The sequence below is a fragment of the Artemia sp. Qi Xiang Cuo genome, chromosome 14 (genome assembly GCF_049724085.1).
Source record: "Artemia sp. Qi Xiang Cuo chromosome 14, ASM4972408v1, whole genome shotgun sequence".
Classification (NCBI taxonomy): domain Eukaryota; kingdom Metazoa; phylum Arthropoda; class Branchiopoda; order Anostraca; family Artemiidae; genus Artemia; species Artemia sp. Qi Xiang Cuo.
Window position 1 is genome coordinate 30,258,842 of NC_142807.1, and position 21,364 is coordinate 30,280,205.

At 37.3% G+C, this 21,364-nt stretch overlaps 1 protein-coding gene across 7 annotated transcripts in view; it reads right to left on the reverse strand.

Annotated features, from left to right (window-relative positions):
- Positions 1 to 21,364, reverse strand: part of Wdr59 (WD repeat domain 59) — a 162,613-nt gene that overhangs the window by 135,261 nt on the left and 5,988 nt on the right. For all 7 annotated transcript variants that reach the window (XM_089100170.1, XM_089100169.1, XM_089100168.1 and 4 more), the window contains one exon: positions 3,472 to 3,602. In XM_089100170.1, coding sequence (XP_088956296.1) covers positions 3,472 to 3,534 — 63 coding nt within the window. In that variant the 5' untranslated portion in view covers positions 3,535 to 3,602. The remainder of the gene's footprint in view (positions 1 to 3,471; positions 3,603 to 21,364) is intronic.

Here is a 21,364-nt window from a genome sequence, read left to right on the forward strand (position 1 = left end):
AGCAATACCACGTTAGAATTCTCGGCGAACATAACTTTCAGATAATAAGCTAATTTTACGAGTTTTACGCCGGTTGTGAAAGTCCCTATCAAATTTTCCGATTCCAGTACTTCTATCATTTATGACTAATTTGTGAATATTTACAGCAATGTCCCAAAATGATTTTTAACGACGTTTCAGACTAGTTGGGTTTGACGAAATCAGTTCCGATCTAACTAAGAAATGAGGGCCGACTAAGGCAGTGTAAAACAAAAATTAAACAATAGTAGTTTGATTCACAAATTTAAGCCAGGAAATCTTTCAGACGAAAGATTTTCCGACGAAAGATGCATCCCCGAATCAGGAGTTTGATGGTATTATAAATAAAAAAAACAAGTTTTTTTTAACTGAAAGTAAGGAGCGACATTAAAACTTAAAACAAACAGAAATTATTCTGAATATCAAAGGGGCTGTCCCCTCCTCAACGCCTCGCTCTTTACGCTGAAGTTTTTCATTGTTTTAAAAAATAAAGTTGTGAGAAAGTCGAACTTTAGCGTAAAGAGCGAGGCGTTGAGGAGGGGACAGTCCCTTTCATATACGGAATAATTTCTGTTCGTTTTAAGTTTTAATGTCGCTCCTTACTTTCAGTTAAAAAAACTTGTTTTTTTTATTAATTTTTGAACGTTTTTGAATAAATGCAGGTTTTGATCTTGGCTCACCGTACATGAATAATTAAGACAAAATATTTATATTAATTTACTTTTATTTAGTTAAATGGCTTTCTCGAAACTTGTTTAGTTTTATTTACGAACGCTTTTATTAGTAATAAATATACGTAACTTACGAATTAACTTACGTAACTATATTCATATATTTGTAATACGTACATTAGGGGGTTCGCCCCCTAGTCAATACCTTGCTCTTTAAGCGAAAGTTTGAATTTTATTCCAATTCTTTAAAAATGACCGCTTAATCACAAAGGCAGTTAATTAGAATAAATATCTCTTATGAAAGTACTAAAAAATCTTTGGCTTAAAGAGCGAGGTATTGACTAGGGGGTGAACCCAATCATATATGTAATATTTTCTGTTCGTTTAAAGTTTTGATGTTGCTGCTGTTGCAGTTGAAAAACTTGTTTTTTTTATATTTAATTTCTGATCTTTTTTTAAATAATGCTGGGAATTCCGGCGTCCCCTTCATAGCAATGTCCCTTCCCCCATAAAAACTTCCTTCGTGGAAAGATCCTCCCACTTAACCCCCCACCCCCCCCCCCACCCCACTACCAGGAAAAATCTCCCCTGAAAACGTCTGTATACTTCCCAATAACCAATACTATATGTTAACATTGGGTAAAGTTCATAACTTTCAGTCCTCCCCCCAGGAACTTCGGAGGATTAGGTCATCCTAAAAGACTTACTTAATATTTTCGAACATGCTGAACAAAATGGCTATCTCAAAATTTTGATCAGGTGACTTTGGGAAAAAGATGAGCGTGGGAGGGGGGCTAGTTGCCCTCCATTTTTTTGGTCACTTAAAAAGGGCACTAGAACTTTTAATTTCCATTCCAATGAGCCCTCCCACGATATTCCAGGACCACTGGGTTGATACGATCACCCCTGGGGAAAAAAATAAAAATAAATAAACACGCCCCCGTGATCTTTCTTCTGGCAAAAAATGTAAAATTCCACATTTTTGTAGATAGGAGCTTGAAACCTCTACAGTAGGGTTCTCTGATACGCGGAATATGATGGTGTGATTTTCATTAAGGTTCTATAACTGTTAGGGGGTCTTTCCCCTTTTTTTGAAAATCAGCCAAATTTTCTCAGGCGCGTAACTTTTGATGGGATTAAACTTGATGAAACTTATATACGCTATTTGAAATCAGCATTAAAATCTGATTCTTTTGATGTATCTATTTGTATCAAAATACCGTTTTCTAGAGTTTCGGTTGCCATTGAGCCGGGTCGCTCCTTACTTACAGTTCGTTACCACGAACTGTTTGATATCCTGATAGAAGTATTTGTAAAAACTGAAGAATATAAAAAGTAACGAGATATTCAGAGCCTGTCTAACCATGGATGACTATGGATTCAATAAAATCAATGGAATAAAGATTTCTTCCCTGAACTGAGCCATACATTAGTTTATTTCAAGTCAAAAAATATTGATCAAACTAGGTGACATTATCAGGAATACGAAAAACATAGCGGCTGGATCTAATTTTTTGACAGATAAAATTATGAAGCCATTTTATTTCATTATTTTCGGTCATTTAGTATATTTTACTACATTTTCCCTTATGGAGGGCGTTTTTCTTATTGTCTATAAAAAAGCAGAAATTATACCATTATATATAGGTGGTGACAAGACTAATATAAATGATTGAAATTGTCGGCCAACTTTACTTCTTGTTATATCCAGATTCTTTGCATAATTTTTATGTTGCCATTAAAGAAGTTATTTAAAAAAAAAGAAAAAAAAAGTTTTTAACTCTATTCAATTGGTCTTGTGTGATGTAATCTCTACTGAGCATGCAACTTTGTTTAATTCGAACTTTGTCAATGATTACTTGGAATTTAACTTGACAGTTTTGTTAATTTTCAGTTTTTTTATATACTTTGATAAGTATATCAATTTTCATATACCATAGATTTTGATTCTGTGGATTATGCTGTTTTATTGTGTTTACTCCTATTTACTTTAAAGTAAGAAGGGATCTAGACAAAGACAAGGGGACCTCACTAGAGAGAAAAAATAATATTTGAAAACAAATTGTACGGACAAGAGACGCCCGAAAACGGGCGAAATTTTTTTCTAGGATAGACTTAAAACTTTCAGGGGCAGAAGCTAGGTAAACTAAGGGTATGGTGATACCCCTGGTTTATCATTTCCAAGACAAACACTTGAAAGGAAATTATTCTCCTATCGATTTGTAACATAAACATTCATTTTTTTTCCGCTGATCAGCTTTAAACTTACGAGTGATTTACATAGAGCCAAGAGATTCGACTCTTCTTTTTTTTTACTTCAATAAATCTAAAATTATTAAGACTTTCAGGAATGAATAACTGTCAGTCCATAGGCCTACTATTTTTTTTTTTATTATTATTATTAATCTTTGGTTATGATTGTGATCTTTTTCCTTATTTTTGAATCTTATCAGAAATAAAAACTCGTAGCTCAAAACAGGGATTGCTTTCAGTAAAGTGTCAATTATGTTCTGGTCTTTAGAAGCCAGGGGTGGCTCCTCTTAGGTTTTGCTTGTTTCGAGTTTGACTCGGCTATTTATTGTAATTTCTGTTTGTTTTGGGTTTGATTTATTTATTGTTGGTAATTTATGGTAGTTTTATGCTCGAAGACTCATTTCAGTTTATTTATGCTTAAATTTAGTTTAATGTAGCAATTTACTTTCTTTGAAAAACTTCTTTTGTGGAAAAATATTTAAAAATTAATGTAAGATAAACTGAAAGTTCAACAAAGTGATTTTCTTACTTGTAAGTCCTTGAAGTACGTTGAGCTTGTTTCAGAACTCCAGCTATTGGCACGTTGTGTCATTTTGATTTCCTTTAGGATGGTAACAAACAAAAATCTTCACGAACTTGTCCCGTGAATATAAAAAATTTCTGAAAAGCAAAGCTTTGAGATACAAATTGGAGACTAGTTCTGCATATTTCATCTAATTCAACTTATTTTCGTTATTTTAGCTTTTTAAACTAATAACCTAAGTATTATTTTCATGGAGAAGTAAATGTTTGCAATAGATATTTCATTGAATATGTTCTACAATCATTGCTAGTTTTCAAGTCATAATATGTCTTATGAACCAGAAGTAAGTCTTGCAAGAAAATAAAAAGCGGTCTGATGCAATACAACTTTCACTGAAATCCTGCAGAGGCCAAAAAAGGACCGTTTACTATTAGGATCAGAGGAACAAAAAAAACAAGCAAACGGCTCTCATATATACTATTTCTACATCCTGTGGAAGATTTTGTCAAATAGTCTACCCTTAGAAAGAAAGTAATAAAAGTTCAACATTGACAACATTCAGTCAACATCAACAGATAACAATGTACTTTTTTCTATTATTAATTAAAAAAAATTTTTCCACAAACTATGTTTTTCAAAGAAAAGTAAAGAACTCCATTAAACAAAAAATGAGCAAAAATATAATCAAATAATCTACCAAGCGTGGAAATAGCACAAATTAGTATTGATAAATAAACGAAACTCAAAAACAACAGAAATTACAATAAATAACCGAATCAAACTCAAAACAAGCAGAAATTAACATGAGTATGGCTCAAACCCCCTACGCCTTCCCAAGGCCAGAACATAATTTGCACTTTACAGAAAAAATATAAATGTTTCTACTTTTATAACTTTAATAAATCAAATAATATTATCATTTTGATTACTAAATATCAGTATGTGTATATTAAAATGACAATGCACATTCATTTGTATTTTTTTTCAGTAAAGAGCAAATTTTGTTCTGGCCTTGGGAAGGCATAGGGGTTTTGAGCCCAACTTATGTTAATTTCTGCTCGTTTTGAGTTTGACTCAGTTATTTATTGTACTTTCTGTTCGTTTTGTAGCTCTTTACTTTTCTTTGAAAAACTTATTTTGTGGAAAAAGTTTTTTTAATTAATTTCTGTTCGTTTTATATTCACATAGTCTTTTCAGGGAAAAAGAAAATAATACTTTAAATCTTTTCGGTTTTTTTAAGACTTTATATTTTGGCCTGCTATTTGTGTGCTGGAGAAAAATCTTCAGCAATTTTTAACAACATACACCCTTTTAAAAATCTGGAGACAAACAGTAGTGTTTAATTTAGTTTCATATCTCCTCTAGTTGACCTGAAATAGAAAACTTGATACCATTCGCAAAAAAATCTATTTACATTCTTTGATACCTTGGATGCACTTACGATATTTGATTTGGTTAAATTTTAAGAGCAGAAGTAGCCCCGAAAGTTTGAACATAATACCCTCAGTCGTTCTTGGGATACTGTTGAGATGCCTTATTGGGAATTAGCATTAACACAGTGCATTTTGATTTAATGTTAGGCAACATTTAGTTTTTAAACATAATGGGGAAATGGGAGGGTGTGCGTGGGAGGGGAATTAGTTGCCCTCCAATCACTTTCGACAATTAAAAAGGGCATCAGCCCTTTCTATTTTCAATCGAATGACCCCTTTTCGAAGTTCCCACGACAACTTCTTCGATACGAAGTGCCCTGGTCTAAACAACAACAACAAAAATAATACATTATACCAACATCGATCTTTACAATAAAAATGTCAAGCCTTCCAATCACTTTCGACTATTAAAAAGGGCACTAGGCCTTCCGAATTCCAATCGAACGAGAACTTTTTGAAACGACAACGCTTTCTATAAACACATTATATGCCCCCAGGGCATAAATTACAACCCTTACCCTAAAGGCTGTTAGGGTGGTTGTCATCCTCTAAGACCTAATTTCCAGAACTTTCTACTACGTTGAACAAAATGGCTATCTGAAAATTTTGATTGGATGTGTTAGGAGGAATAGTGGGCGTGAGAGGGGGGTTAGTTACCCTCAAATCACTTTCGATTATTAAAAATGGCACTAGCCCTCTCAATTTCCAATTGAATGAGCCGCTTTTGAAGTTTTACGACAACTCTGTCTATAAAAACCTTATATGCCCCCAGGGCATAACTTACAACTTTTGCCCTGGGGGCTCTAGGGGGTTCGTTATCTTTAAATACTATTAAAAAGGGCAATTTCAATTTCCAATCAAATGAGCCCTCTTCGAAATTTCTACAACAACTTTCTATATAAACCTTATATGCCCCCAGGGCATAACTAACAACCCTTGCACTAAGGGCTCTGAGGGGGTTATCATCCTACAAGACCTTTTTTCCAGAACTTTCAACTACGTTGAACAAAGTGGATATCTCAATATTGTGATTGGATGTGTTTGGGGAAATGGTGGGCGTGAGAGGGGCGTTAGTCACTCTCCAATCACTTTCAACTATTAAAAAGAGACACTAAGCCCTTTCAATTTCTAATTGAATGAGCCCTTTTGAAGTTTCTACGACAACGCTTTCAATAAAAACCTTATATGCCACCAGGGCATAACTTACAACCCTTGCCCTGAGGGCTGTGGGGGGATAAGATAAGATAAGATTTATTCCAAAAATGAACTATCACTAGCCTTTGAAGGCCGAATTCGCATTCTGAGTCAAATAACAGACAATAACACACAAATCAAGTCAAATAAAAAGATCAAAATTCTGAGGTCAGGTAAAAGATAAAAATATGAAGTAAAAAATAAGTTCGAACATGAAATTAAAATAAAAATTTATGAAACACTTGCTACACTGGAAACACAATAAATTGGTTAGGTATAAAATAGAAACTATTAATTGTGTCATTTATAGATAAAGATAAGATAAAGATAAGAAATTAAAAAAAAATAAACTATTGGAGCATTTTATTAAATTTTACTGTAATAAAGGGAAGAAAGCTTTTTTACTATCTCGAAGTAACGCAGCGACTGGGGGACAAAACAGGGATAGGCTCAGAAACAGCTCGAGGTGGGCGTAATCTGGATGGGGAGTGACGTTTGGGGAAAATACTTGCCGTCCAAGGGTTTGTTATGGCATTTTTTGCAAAACGGAGGCACAAATTATTTCTTCCTCTCTCGAGGGTCTCTAGTTTTGAAATATTTAACAAATACAAATAAGGTATCTTGCCCTCTTTAAAAATAATTTTTAGAGCTCTCTTTTGGACATTTTCAATTTTTCGTGTTGCTTCATTAGAGAGTCCAGGGTGCCACACAGGACAAGCGTACTATAATATGGGACGCACAAAAGAAATGTATACTTGTAGTAAATGTGATTCGGGGCAACTGAATTTATTTAAAAGTTTAAGGAGGGAAAGCGAGGAATTTGCTTGTCGTAGGATATTATTTATATGGGCATCCCATTTCAAATTGGAAGAAATTGTAACACCAAGGAGTTTAAGAGATGTGACAGAAGTTTCAGGAGGTATAGGAGCAAGAAAAAGGGGAGGGGATTTAAGGGAACTTACTGAAACTATTGCGGATTTAGAAGGGTTAACAGTCATGTCAAGGGAAGAGGCCTCACAGGCAATATCTTGGAGTATGCCCATTGGGTTGCTAAAGATATTTTTATGACATATCTCTAAAACTTTCAAGTCATCGACAAATTTCCATCTATTGTCATAAAGGGTTGAAACGCTATTAATCATAAGTGAAAAAGGAGAGGGCCTAGAATAGTCCCCTGAGGAATGCCATTAAATATGGGGAGATGATCTGAGAAACAATTTAGATATTTAACTGCTTGAGATCTATTAGAAAGAAAAGAGGCAATGAGCTTAACAAGGAAAGTTTCAATGTGGAATTCATTTATAAGTTTATGCATGAGTAAATTGTGGTTAATCAAATCAAAGGCTTTTTGAAGATCAATAGAAATTAGATTAAGCCAAGTGTTTGGTTTTTCAAGTAATTTACCCATGGTATCAACAAGATGGATCAGGTAATGAGAGGTTGACGTGGATTTGAGATTACCAAACTGTCTAAGATCAATGAGGGGGAGAACTCTCATCTTAAGCCAGTCTGCGACAAAACTTTCATACAATTTCGAAAAAAATCGAGGTAAGGGTAACGGGACAAATGCCATCAAAACCAGGCGTCCCATTTTTCTTTTTAATTGGGGTAATAAAGCCTTGTTTCCAATATTGAGGGACCTGTCAAGATTCGGTAATTCCATTCAACTGGATGGATAGGGGTTTTAAGAGGTCATCACTGAAAGATTTAATCAGAGGACGAGGAACATCTAAAGGGTAAATGCTTGATCGTTTTAATTTTTCAATTTTTTTTTACAACATCAAGTGGAGAAATATGTGGGAGTGAAAAAGGAACAGTAATATCTGGAAATTCGTAAGATAGTGGCGGGAGACTCTGGACAATTGAAGCCAAAAACTTATTGAGGTTATTAGCTGTGGTCTTTGGAGGTTCATTTAAATTAAAATTTAGTTGTTCTTGACTCTTGCCGGTAATTTTTTTAATTTCAGAGTACCAGTTCTTTGGTTTATCATGGCACAAGTCTTTAATCTTATTTTTATAATAGGCTCGGGCAGCTTTTCTAATTTGACTTTTTAATTCCTTTCTTAACTTATTTGCTTCAGCTAAATTACCCCTCTTCAATAAGCTTATTTTCGTACGAATTAATGTTTTTATGTGATTATTTATGTAAGGTTTATCACTGGAGCACTTTCTGATTTTTTTTTCCGGGAAACATAATAAGTAGGAATCAATTAGTTTTTGGTAAAAAATAATAATTTTGTCATCAAGGTTATTGGAATTATAAAGGTCTGACCAACTTTCACTGGTCAGCCATGATCCAAAAGAAAAAAGTGCTGCGTCACTGAGGGGACGGCAAACCCCAATGGAGGTAGTAAAGGAATGTTCAATGGCTGAGGAGGGAGAAAAAAGAAGACAATAGTGGTAACTGCTTCCTAGTGGTGGCAGTGCTTGCGGGGAGTTATAAAACTTACTCATATTTGAACAAATAACATCCAGAGAGCTGTTACCTTTTGTTGTAGATATTTTAACCAGTTGTTTAATATTAAGAGAGGTGCAGATAGAGTCTATCCTCAGGTCATTCGCATCACCAAGTAAGCAAATACCAGCGTTCGGATACTTTGATAACACAAAGTCAGCACTTATAAGAAATTGTTGGATAAATTTGCGTTTCTGGTCAATACATTGGTTAGGGGAATGATAAAAGACGGCGGTTACAATTAAATTGAAAGGGCGGGGAAGTACTTTCGGTCGAAGGCTCAGCCATAGAATTTCATCATAATCTGATAAGTTGGGGGTGAGGATGAGTTTAGGTTGGAGGTTATCTCGGACAAAAAATAATATACCACCCCCTTTTTTCCCGAGAGGGTGGTCGGGAGGGCGAAGTTTTATAAACTGAATATAATTGCTAATTTTTAGGAAATCTGGGTTCTGGGACTGAACCTCTGTCACAGCAATAACATTAATTTTATGAATTTCAGAGATACCCTCGAGTTCGGTAATTTTGTCAAAATTCAGGCTCTCAGCATTGGTAAGTATGAAAGTTGGGAATTTAAACCGATTTGGGTATTGGGATTTTTTTTCAATTCGGGATGGAGTTATTTGGGGTTGAAGTTTATGAGAAGGGTGCTGTGGGTAAGGGTGTTGTTTTGAGGCATTATTTAAAGACGGGACTGGACTGGGCTTGAGAGAAAAGAAGGACAGCGAACATATTATGGGAATATTATTAAGTAGGAATGGAACTGCGGTGGAATTCGTCTTACTATTTGAAGTTTTATAAATTTTGCATGGATGTGTTTCCTGTGGATCATTCTGCCTGCTTACTCTTAAACCAGAGTTATACTGGTAGGGTAGCCAGGGGGGATAAAGTGCAAGGGAAGGGAGAAAGGTTTCCTGGTGATCTGGGAATAAGTGAAATTGGGAGTGTTCTTTATATGGGGGTTGGGGGGGCAAGATGATGCTGAGGGAGGGAAGTACGGTGGGGGGTGTCTGAGAGGGGAGGGGTCGGGGTGGTTTTGGCAAATAACGGGTGGAGTCCAGAACCGGTCGGTAACTTCTTGGACGCACGGAGAAGAACGGAGTCGAAAGGAAGGGGATTTTTGGGAGGAACATGAGTGAGGGGGGTTTGGGGATGGTCCGAATGCAGTACAGTGCGGGTGGGGGTTGGACAGTCAGGGTAGGCGTAACTACCGTAGGCGAAGGATTGTTTTGAGGGATGGGTTCCAGAGGTATACTGCACTGCCTCGGGTATGCAGGGGGGAAAGATTGAAAGTCGAATGGAACACGACCTAGGGGAGGGGGGTCGTGAATACTGTCGGCGTCGACCTAAAAAACGTTGGTTTTGTGGCCCAGTTTTGTGGAACCTACTACGACTCTTAATGGGCAATTTGATATGATGTTTTGCACAGCCAAAGCATCTTCCACTTGAAAAGCGTTTGCAGATATCAACATGGGGGTATTTGCAAAAATTATTCATACAACAGCTAAAAACATGAAACTTACAAATGTGTAGATATTTACAATTACTAGACATACATCTACTGTTTAAAAAACTAAAGCACACTTTCAGTTGATTACACTTAAGATCACTGAACTCATTTTTTTGAATATATGATTGCATTGGGTGATAATTACCGCTTGTAAGTTCAACATCATTGTCAATCTTTAAAGATGTGTCATTACCACTGGATTTCAAGAATAAATTATCTTCAGTTAAAACAAGGTCAGAAGGATTAGTTTGCGTAGCCTTTTTAATCCCTTGAAAAAATTCTGCCAAAGGAAGTTCACTAGCACTTGCTTGATTACATATAGTGACGTTTTCAGATTCAAAGGGTTTTACAGTTTTTACGCAACTTGAAGAATTTGGATAATGCATATTTGAATTAGAAGTATCAGCTGAAGGAGAAACACTGGGCGACGTAGGGGATTTGAATGCATGTATAGCATCAACAATTGCTAGCTGAAAACTGACTTTTAACATTTTGATTTCATTGTCCTTGAAAACATCACTTTTATGACGCTCATAAAGATCAGATAAACTATCATAAAGAAATTCAAGATTAGTAATCCGTTTCCTGAGATTGACGATTTCCGCGTCTTTTTTTATGCAATCTTCACAGGTATGGGGCTCGAAGACACTAGCCATTTCTGCAATGCTTGCCAATTCACCTTTACTGGAACCATAGATTTGGGGGGAAATTTGGGAATGATGGGCTGTGGTTATTTTTGCAGAATCAATCGATCCATCAGAACTATTGTTGACATTACTCGTAGCACGAGGTATAGTAGGGGAATTTGTAATACCACTTCGAACGATTACTTCAAGTTGATTTTCGTTGGAGATAGATGAATTTTCTTCATCCGAAATAACAGGGGAATTTACAGCCTCGATTGGTTGAACCACTTCTGGTTGATTATCAATGGTATTAATCACGTCATTTTCAACCATCGACGCTCGGCATTGAACGCATAACCAATTAGGGTTTTTAAGGCGATTACTTTTTGTTATGCCAGCACAAGCAGGGTGCAACCAAGCATTGCACTTAGAACACTGGAAAGACCCAGTTCCATATTTTCTGTAGCATTCATTACAAGGATGGGACATTCTAGGCTAAGGACTAAAAACAAGACAGACCTTGAATTGGAAACTATATCTTCAACTAAAACCTGGTCGCCTACGCCAGGATTAGCACTGGTACTTGCTAAACAAAAGTTCACAAGGCTGATCTTGCGTCTTCACTTAAAAATCACAAGCGTCATTTATTTCAAAACAAGAAATCTTGACAGGTCAAGATCTAATGGAAGACTGAAGGGGGGGGTTATCATCCTTAGAGACCTAATTTCCAAAAAGCTTCAACTAAGTTGAATAAAATGGCTATCTAAAAATTTTGATTGGATGTGTTTGGAGAATTGGTGGGCGTGGAAGAGGTGTTAGTTGCCTTCCAATCACTTTCGACTATTAAAAAGGGTACTAGCCAATTCAATTTCCAATCGAATGAGAACTTTTTCAAGTTTCTACGATAACACGTTCTATAAAAACCTTATATGCCCCCAGAGCATAACTTACAAGCCTTGCCCTAATTGCTGTGGGAGAGTGTCCTCCTCAAAAACATAATTTTTATCTGAAAATCAACTACGCTCAACAAAAAAGCAATCTAAAATTGTTGATGGGATATTTTTGATGAATGGGTGGCCGTGGAAAGGGTGTTGGTAACCTTATAATCACTTTCGACTATTAAAATGGAAACAAGCCACTCCAAATTCAAATTGAATGAGCCCTTTTCGAAGTTTCTAAGACAACTTCTTCGATACGAAGTGCCCTGGTATTAAAAAAAAAAAAATAATAAAAATACATTGTGCCAACATCGTTCTTTACTTAGGCAGAGCAATCGCGCTGCCTATGATAGAAGGTGCAGATCAGAACTCAAACAAATAGTAACATCACAATTATTATATTATAAAGAATGTAGAAAACGTAATGCAGATGAAAATATTGCCGTCTGGCACAAACAAAATAAAAATCGAAAAAAATCTGGCACATGAATATATCAAGATAATGGACCCTTTACTGGTAGGCTTCCACTTTGTGGGCCATATCTCTTTGGTGCTATATCTACCATTGGTAAGCTAGACATATTTTTTGGGCTATTTTCGAATTTGGCTCTTTCTTGTTCTTTTTTTTCAGAACTTAATCAATCTTTTGGGAGGCAGTGGCTGTTTTAAATGGAACCTACTAAAAAAACACCTTTATTTCATATTTAACAAGTAAATTACAGTACAGAATGTGTCACACACAACAAGCCAAAAATGTGCATTGCTGATTATTTCCTGGATTTTATAACCATTCCTGTGGTCTTTAATGCACACAGAGTACCATGCAACCAATCCACTCAGGCACATATGAGAGTGGACAAAATGAAATTTACCTTTTATCTTGTTGTCTATTTTTTCTTTTCAGTTGTTTGAATCCTCTAGCCCCCCCCCCCCCGAAAAAAATGCCTACGATTCCCATATCTTTGTAAATTTTTAATGAATACCGTAGCTGTTTTATAAGCTTTATACCGTTGCCAACTTTATAATCTTCACAAAAGGAATACCATCTTTAGAGGCAGTCAATCACTATACACAATTATTTCAAACTAAAACTGATTTTTTTTTTTTTTTTTATAGTTAGTTAACTATTCACAGACTTCCCAGACAACAGATATTAATTTAAAAAGAAAATTTCCGAGAAAGAAGTTTTTCAAAGAAAAGAGTCATATTAAACTTGAAACATGCATAAGTAAAGTCCTATAATAATTCAAACTCAAACGACAAGAAAATACTATTAAAGAATAAATGAAACCAACTGTTATTCTGATAAAATTGTAAGAATTATAATGGCATTATAAGATGAAAAAATACGTGCTGATCGACCTGACAATGTGGACGTGACTGAGTGGTTCAACTTCAACTCAGGCGTTCGACAGTGGTGTATCTTGTCTCCAGCACTGTTTACAATACTTATTGACTTTATCCTGCTTTTCAGTACAACATAAATGAGCTCTCTAAAGTAGGGGAACAAACAGGTTTGGTAATAAGCATGCAAAAGACGAAAATCTTGGTCAGTACTCAGTAATCTGAATAAACTACCAGCTGAGCCACTGACAGTTAAAGCAAAGGAAATTAAAGAGGTACAGATGTTTAGATATCTTGAGAGTCTAGTGAGCAGCGATGGAAACCCTGAGCATGAAATTGCCAAGCGTATCGGATGCGCTGGCAACACCTTTGATACGTTCAGAAACGTGTGGAGAATTGCCACTTTATCTTTGAAGCTGAAATTGGGCTCTTCAATAGTAATGTCCTGCCGGTGCTAATGTATGGTTCTGAAAGCTGGACGCTGACAAAACAGCTACAGACAAGAATCAAAAGTTTGGAAAATAAATTGTCTTCGACGAATTCTCGGAATCCACTGGACGAAACAAATTACCACTCATTCATTAGAGAGACGACTAAATAGCTGCTCGTTATTGATAAAATCATAAGCAATCGGTGGCGATATTGAGGACACATGGTTTGAATGGGCGGCAAATGCCCTGTATTATACATAAAGTACCTTTTGGTTGGTTCAACATCCCCTCAACGTACAGTGAAACTTTCAACTTAATACTCTAAGCTGTTCCTGGGATATAGGTGCTTTTCCTTTTTAATAACCTACGTCCAAATAGCGTATTTCCGTTTAATTCAACATCCTTCAAAACATTCCCTCAAAGTTTAATCTTAGCTTCAGTAGTACTAGTAATAATCTTCGTAGTAGTAGTTGTAGTAGCAGTAGTAGCACCAGTCGTAGCAGTAATAGTAGGTAATCCCTCTTAACATGCTCTGATATATCCCCCTTAACATGCTCTGAAAATTTCAACTTAATACCCCAGCCCAGTGGTTCACAAACTGTGGTACATGTACCCCTTGGGGGTACGCAAAAATCTTTAGGGGGTACGCGGCCATCTGACAAAAAATAAAACAACCCTTCAATTGTAAGGCTGGCAATTTTATTTATATTTTAATTATAGTTTACTTAATACCGGTAGCTGAGAAGGGATAGCTAAAATGTTTTATTGGTAAAAATGGGGACAGTGTCTAAATAACTTTGAGAACCACTGCCCTAGACCATTCCTTGGATATTACTGATACGCCCTTTTGACAAACTACATGCAAAGATTGCGTTTTGATCTAGTTCAACATCCCCTAGACACTCCCTGAAAGTCTCACCTTCCTATCCTTAGACTCAGCAGTAGTAGTCATAGTACTAGTAGCAGAAGTAGCCGGAATAGTAGAAGAAGCAGTTTGTACACCTTTTGGTTAGTTCAACATCCCTCTCAACACGTCCTGAAATTTTTAACTTCATACTGTAAGCTCTTCCTGAAAAATTGCTCACAAGACCTTTTGGCAACAGGAACGCACACAGTGTCTTTTGATTTAGTCCAACATTCTCTTAAATATTTCTTGAAAGCATCACATTAATACCCTTAGCCTCAGTAGAAGTGGCAGTTGTATCAGTATAGTAAAAGAATCAATAGTGGTAACCTGCACGGAATTTTTTGGGTTAGTTCAGCACCCCCTTGGCATGCCTGGAAACTTTGAACTAAATACTCTAATCCTTTCCTAAGATATTCCTAATATGCCCATTTCAAAATCTGCATCCATATAGTTTGTTTTGACTTAGTTGAAGCTCTCCCTGAGCATTTCCTGAAAGTTTCACACTAATACCGTTAGCCTCTCTAGTTCCAGTAATCGTAGTAGTAGTAATATAAGCATAGTACCTTTTCTTAGTTCAAAATTTGCCTCAACATACCCTGAAAGTTTCTACTTAATACTTCAAACCGTTCCCGAGATATTAATGGTAAACCCTTTTGACAATCTACATGCTCAAAGCGTGTTTCGATTTAGTGTAACATCTCCGTAAACATTATCTGAAAGCTTCACCTTAATACCCTTAGCTTCAGTAGTAGCATTAGTAGCAGTATGCACACGACAACTCTTGTTTTTTTTTTCAACATCCCCTCAACACACGCGCAAAGTTTCAACTTAATACCATAAACAGTTCCTGGGGTATTGGTGATAGGAGCCGGCGTTTTCTTCCGCAGAACTACCCCCCTCCGCAGAAAATTTCCCCCCGGGATAATTCGTCCACACTTAAAATTGAGTAGCCACAGAGAAAACACGGAATAGGTACCTCAAAATGCCGATCATATGTCCTAAGGGGTAATAAAAGGACCAGATATCCAAAACAGTTTTAGGACAGGGGCTGGTTGGTTTCCAATCACTTTTGACTTCTAAAAACGAATAGAACTCTCGATTTCATATCGAATGAGCATCCTCCGAAGTTTCTAAAACAACGAGGGGAAGGTTTGGGATGAGGAAGGGGCAGCTCCCCTTCTAAAACAGGACAAGTTCTGTTAATTTTGGGGTTTAATGTTACTCCTTACTTTCGTAATAGCCAGAAATTTTCACAGAAATCAAGAGGGATTAAATATCAATATCTACCCCCCCCCCCCTCTTTAGAACTAATTCTGTATTTACCTGAAGGACCAATGAAATTTAGTATGTTTTGGCATTACAATGCACCTTTTGAGGCATTTGCACCCCCCCCCCCCCCAAAAAAAAAAACAGTGAAAAAGGGCGTGGGAGGGGGATGGTTACCCGCCAATAACCTTAGACTCTTAAAAAGGACGATGGGACTTTCGATTCCCAATTGAATGAGCCCCTTCCAAAGTCTATACGACCACCCTTCCCATAAAAACCTTATATCTTAAGAACGGGCAACTTGTATAGCTTGCAGTCCTTGCCCCAGTGCCTGGAAGGAGGGTTGGAAAACCCGGGGGCATGGTTATTTTCCCTTCGGACCATTTTGAACAAAATGACTATCTCAAAATTTAGATCGGATGCGTATCCCAAAATTTAGATCGGATGCGTTTGTAGAAAAAACGGTGTGGGCGGTGGCTTGTTGCCCTCCAATAACTTTTGAATCTTTAAAAGGGCACTAGAACTTTTAATTTAGAACTGAATGAGCCCCCTCCGACGTTCACACGACCACCCTTTCCATATGAAGTACCTCTGGGAAAAAATGAATAATAATAATACATGGAACCCTTATGGCTCTACTATAGGCAACACTACAGCGTTGCCTTTGACTTGAACAAGTGAGTAGAACTAAATTTACCATCTAATGAACATCTGAAATTATCTAGGGGAAATATGGGGGGATTATAAAGGGGGGGGGGGATAGATCTTCAACTGAGGGCGAAATTTCCCAGGGTAATTTTCCACAGGGGGAGGGGGATTTTCCGGGGGGTAATATTCCACGTGTGGGTATTTTAGCGGAAGGAGAATATTCCGGGGGGGAAACGCATCGACCAATTGCTGATACATCGTTTTGGCAGCCAGTATGCGCATATTGTGTTTTGATTTAGTTCAACACTGTCTCAACCTTCGCTGAAGTTTTCGCCTTAATACCCTTAGCTTTAGTAGCAGGAATAGTAGTAGCAGTAGAAGTAGTGGCAATAGTAGTAGAAGCAGTAGCATGCAAAAATATTGGTTTTTGGTTAGTTCAATACCTCCCACAACAAGCTCTGTAAGTTTCAACTTCATTTCCCAATCCGTTCCTAAAATATTGCAGATACGCCCTTCCTACAACCTAATGCACAAAGTGTGTTTTAATAATTCAGTTTAACTTCCACCTCAATATTTCCTGAAATTTTCACCTTCATGCCCATAGTTTTAGGTGTAGTAATAGTCACAGTTGTGCTAACAGAAATAGTAGTAGGATTAGAAGCAGTGCTAAGAGCAGTAGCAGTAATACTAGAAGCAGTAGTAGCATGCATATATCAACTTTTGGTCAGTTGAGCATCCCCCTCATCAAGTTCTTGAAGTTTCAACATAACACTATAAGCCGTTGCAATGAAGTTGCCGATATATCCTTTTGATAACCTGTATACCCATAGTGTGTATTAATTTGATTCAACTTACGCTTAGCATTTCCCATATTTTCACCTTAATACTCTTAGCCTTAGCAGTAGCTGCGAAAGAAGTAGTAGGAGTAGCAATAACAGTAATGGTACAAGTGCTATTAGTTTGCATGTACGGCCTTTTGGTCAATCGATCTTCACCCTAAGTATCCACTGGAAGTTCCAACTTGATACTACAAGCCATTCTTGAGATAGACCCTTTTGACCACCCGCATGCACACAGTGCGTTTTGATTTAATTCAACTTTCCTCTCAAAATTTCCTTAAATTTTCACCTTCATGCCCTGCAATTCATGCCCTTCATGGCTGCAATTTTTACGGTAAGAAGATTATATTTAGGAAAAGTTTTGAATGGCAAATCAAATTCTACCACAATTTTTTTAATTCTATTGTTTATATCTCAGGATTAGGCTTCATACAAGGTTAATAATTGCGCAGACATTAGAAGTTGTGGAGGTAGGCCTAGGCATTAAAAAAAAATTTATATGCCCTAATTTGAGTAGAATATCTATTCTATTAACATTTCATTCACTTACTTAACGACTTTCCTAGACCGTAAAAAGATCCTAGACTGCAGTTGAACATCTCAATTAAGCATGGACGCCCGTCAAAAATATTGCAGGGGGAAGGCACCAGAGTAGCAATAGTGAGGGGAGGAGGGGAATACATTTGAAGATAAAAGGTTATATATGCAAAATAAAATTCTCAAGAAAAAAAAAGTACTTACTTTTTACATGCCAAATGAAGAAAATTGAACAAGTTTCTAAATGGTGAAGATTCCTGGCAAAAAGATCAATTCCTTTAATCGGTACTCATGTAATATACTGCCAACACTCAAGAAGTGAAGTTAGGTTAATCCTTATGAAAAATACCAAAACATGATGAAAATATAATAATTTAGAAAGGGCTATATATTTGCACATTAGGGGGTGGGTGCAACCTAATTGCAGAAAATAAGAAAACAAAATTAAAACTCACGGTCCAGGTGTCTAAAATAACCTTGTTCGCATCAATACTCATAATTACACTGATCATAAATGTGCTCAAATGAAATTCTTAACCACGAGTCACAAGAGAATCTTGATGAAATGATATAGTCTTATAAACATTATCCTTTTACTAGCATAGGAAGAAAGGTCAATAATTCAATGATCTATGTCTGGTTTTTGATGTGTAGTAAATAATTGAGACAAAAACTTTGAAAAGTAGAAGTACTTGAGTGCAGACCTTCTTGAGTGAAGACCTTACCCAGAAAAAGATGTACAATCTTTACACAGAAACATGCTGGGCCTCCAAACATGTACCTGTCAGCAAAACTTATTCAGAAAGATCCTGAGGTCCTTGAACTTAATCTTCCACAAGCCAGAAAAGGACTAGTGCTCTGCATGACGTCGTTTTGCTAACTTAACAGCAGATAAGAAACAGGAAAATCGCGCTGCCTAAGTTAAAAACGATGTTGGCACAAATTATTTTTTTCCTTTAGACCAGGGCACTTCATATCGAAGGAGTTGTCGTAGAAACTTCGAAAAGGGCTCAATCGATTGGAAATTGGAGTGGCTCGTGCCCTTTTTAATAGTCGAAAGTGATTGGGGGACAACTAGCCTCCCCCCACCCACGCCCATCATTCCCCCAAACACATCCAATCGAAATTTTGAGACAGCCATTTTGTGCAGCGTAGTTGATTTTCAAATAGAAAATATGTTTTTGAGGAGGACACTCCTCCACAACTCCCAGGGCAAGGGTTTTAAGTTATGCCCCAGGGGGATATAAGAACGATGTTGGCACAATGTACTATTTATTATTTTTTTACTTTAGAGCAGGGCACTTCGTATCAAAGAAGTTGTCGTAGAAACTTCGAAAAGGGCTCATTCAATTGGAAATAGGAGTGGCTTGTGCCCTTTTTACAATTGAAAGTGATTGGAAGGTAACTAACACCCCTTGCATGCCCACCATTTCCCGAAACAAATCCAATCAAAGTTTTGGGATACCCATTTTGTTCAGCGTAGTTGATTTCCGGATAGAAATTATGTTTTTGAGGAGGAGACTCCCCCACAGCCCTCAGGGCAAGGGGTGTGAGTTATGCCCTGGGGGCATATAAGGTTTTTATAGAAGGCGTTGCCATAGAAACTTCAAAAAAGGCTCATTCGATTGGAAATTCAAGGGGCTGGTGCCCTTTTCAATTGTCAAAAGTGATTGGAGGGCAACTAACCCCCCTCTCACGCCCACCTTTTCACCAAACACATCCAATCAAAACTTTGAGATAGCCATTTTATTCAACGTAGTTTTAAGTTCTGGAAATTAGGTCTTTGAGGATGACCACCCCTCCCCCCCACAACCTTCAGGACAGGTGTTGAAAGTTATGCCTCCTGGGGGCATTTAAGGTTTTTTATAGAACGCGTTGTCATAGAAACTTCAAAAAGGGCTTATTCGATTGGAAATTGAAATGGCTAGTGCCCTTTTTAATAGTCGAAAGTGATTAGAAGGCAACTAACACCCCTTCCACGCCCACCATTTCTCGAAACAAATCCAATCAGAATTTTGAGATACCCATTTTGTTCAGCATAGTTGATTTCCAGATAGAAATTATGTTTTTGAGGAGGAGACTCCCCAACAGCCCTCAGGGCAAGGGGTGTGCGCTATGCCCTGGGGGCATATAAGGTTTTTATAGAAGGCGTTGCCGTAGAAACTTAAAAAAAGACTCATTTGATTGGAAATTCAAGGGGATAGTGCCCTTTTTAATTGTCGAAAGTGATTGGAGGGCAACTAACCTCTCAGGCCCACCTATTCTCCGAACGCATACAATTAAAATTTTGAGATTGCAATTTTGTTTAACGCAGTTGAAAGTTCTGGAAATTAGGTCTTTGAGGATGACAACCCCCCCCCCCCTACAGCCCTCAGGGCAAGGGTTGTAAGTTATGCCCCCTGGGGGCATATAGGTTTTTATAGAACGCGTTTTGATAGAAACTTCAAAAAGGGCTCATTCGATTGGAAACTTAAATTGCTAGTGCCCTTTTTAATAGTCGAAAGTGATTGGAAGGCAACTAACACCCCTTCCACGCCCACCATTTCCCCAAACACATCCAATAAAAATTTTGAGATAGCCATTTTGTTCAGCGTAGTTGATTTCCAGATAGAAATTATGTTTTTGAGGAGGACACTCCCCCACAGCCCTCAGGGCAAGGGGTGTGCGTTATGCCCTGGGGGCATATAAGGTTTTTATAGAAGGCGTTGCCGTAGAAACTTAAAAAAAATCTCATTCGATTGGAAATTCAAGGGGCTGGTGCCCTTTTCAATTGTCAAAAGTGATTGGAGGGCAACTAACCCCCCTCTCACGCCCACCTTTTCACCAAACACATCCACTCAAAATTTTGAGATAGCCCTTTTATTCAACTTAGTTTAAAGTTCTGGTCATTAGGTCTTTGAGGATGACACCCCCTCCCCCCCGACAGCCGTCAGGGCAAGGGTTGTAAGTTATGCCTCCTGGGGGCATATAGGTTTTTATAGAACGCGTTGTCATAGAAACTTCAAAAAGGACTCATTCGATCTGAAACTGGTTTGGCTAGCACCTGTTCTAATAGTCGAAAGTGACTAGAGGGCAATTACCACCGCTTTAATGGCCACCTTTTCCCAAAACACATCCAATAAAAATTTGGAGATAACCATTTTGTTCCACGTAGTTTGATGTTCAGGAAATTATACCTTTGAGCAGGACACTCTCCCCACAGTCTTCAGAGCAAGGGTTATAAGTTATGTCCTGGGGTCATATAAGTTTTTATTGAAATCTTTGTTGTAGAAACTTGAAAAAGGGCTGATTCAATTGGAAATTTAAAGGGCTAGTGTTCTTTTTAATATTCGAAAGTGATTTGAGGGAAACTAACTCCCCTCTCATTGCCACCTTTCCCCCAAACATATCCTATCAAAATTTTTAGATAGCCATTTTATTCAACGTAGTTAATAGTTTTGGAAATTAGGTCTTTAAGGATGACAACCCATCCCCCTCACAGCCCTCAGGGCAAGGGTTGTAAGTTATGCCCTGGGGGCATATAAGGTTTTTATTGAAAGCGTTGTCATAGAAACTTCAAAAGGGCTCATTCAATTGGAAATTGAAAGGGCTAGTGGCTTTTTCAATAGTTGAAAGTGATTGGAGAGCGACTACGCCTCTCTCACGCCCACCATTTTTCTCAAACAAATCCAATCAAAATTTTGAGATATCAATTTTCTTCAACGTAGTTGAAAGTTCTGGAAATTATGTCTTTTAGGATGATAATCCCCTCAGAGCCCTCAGTGCAAGGGT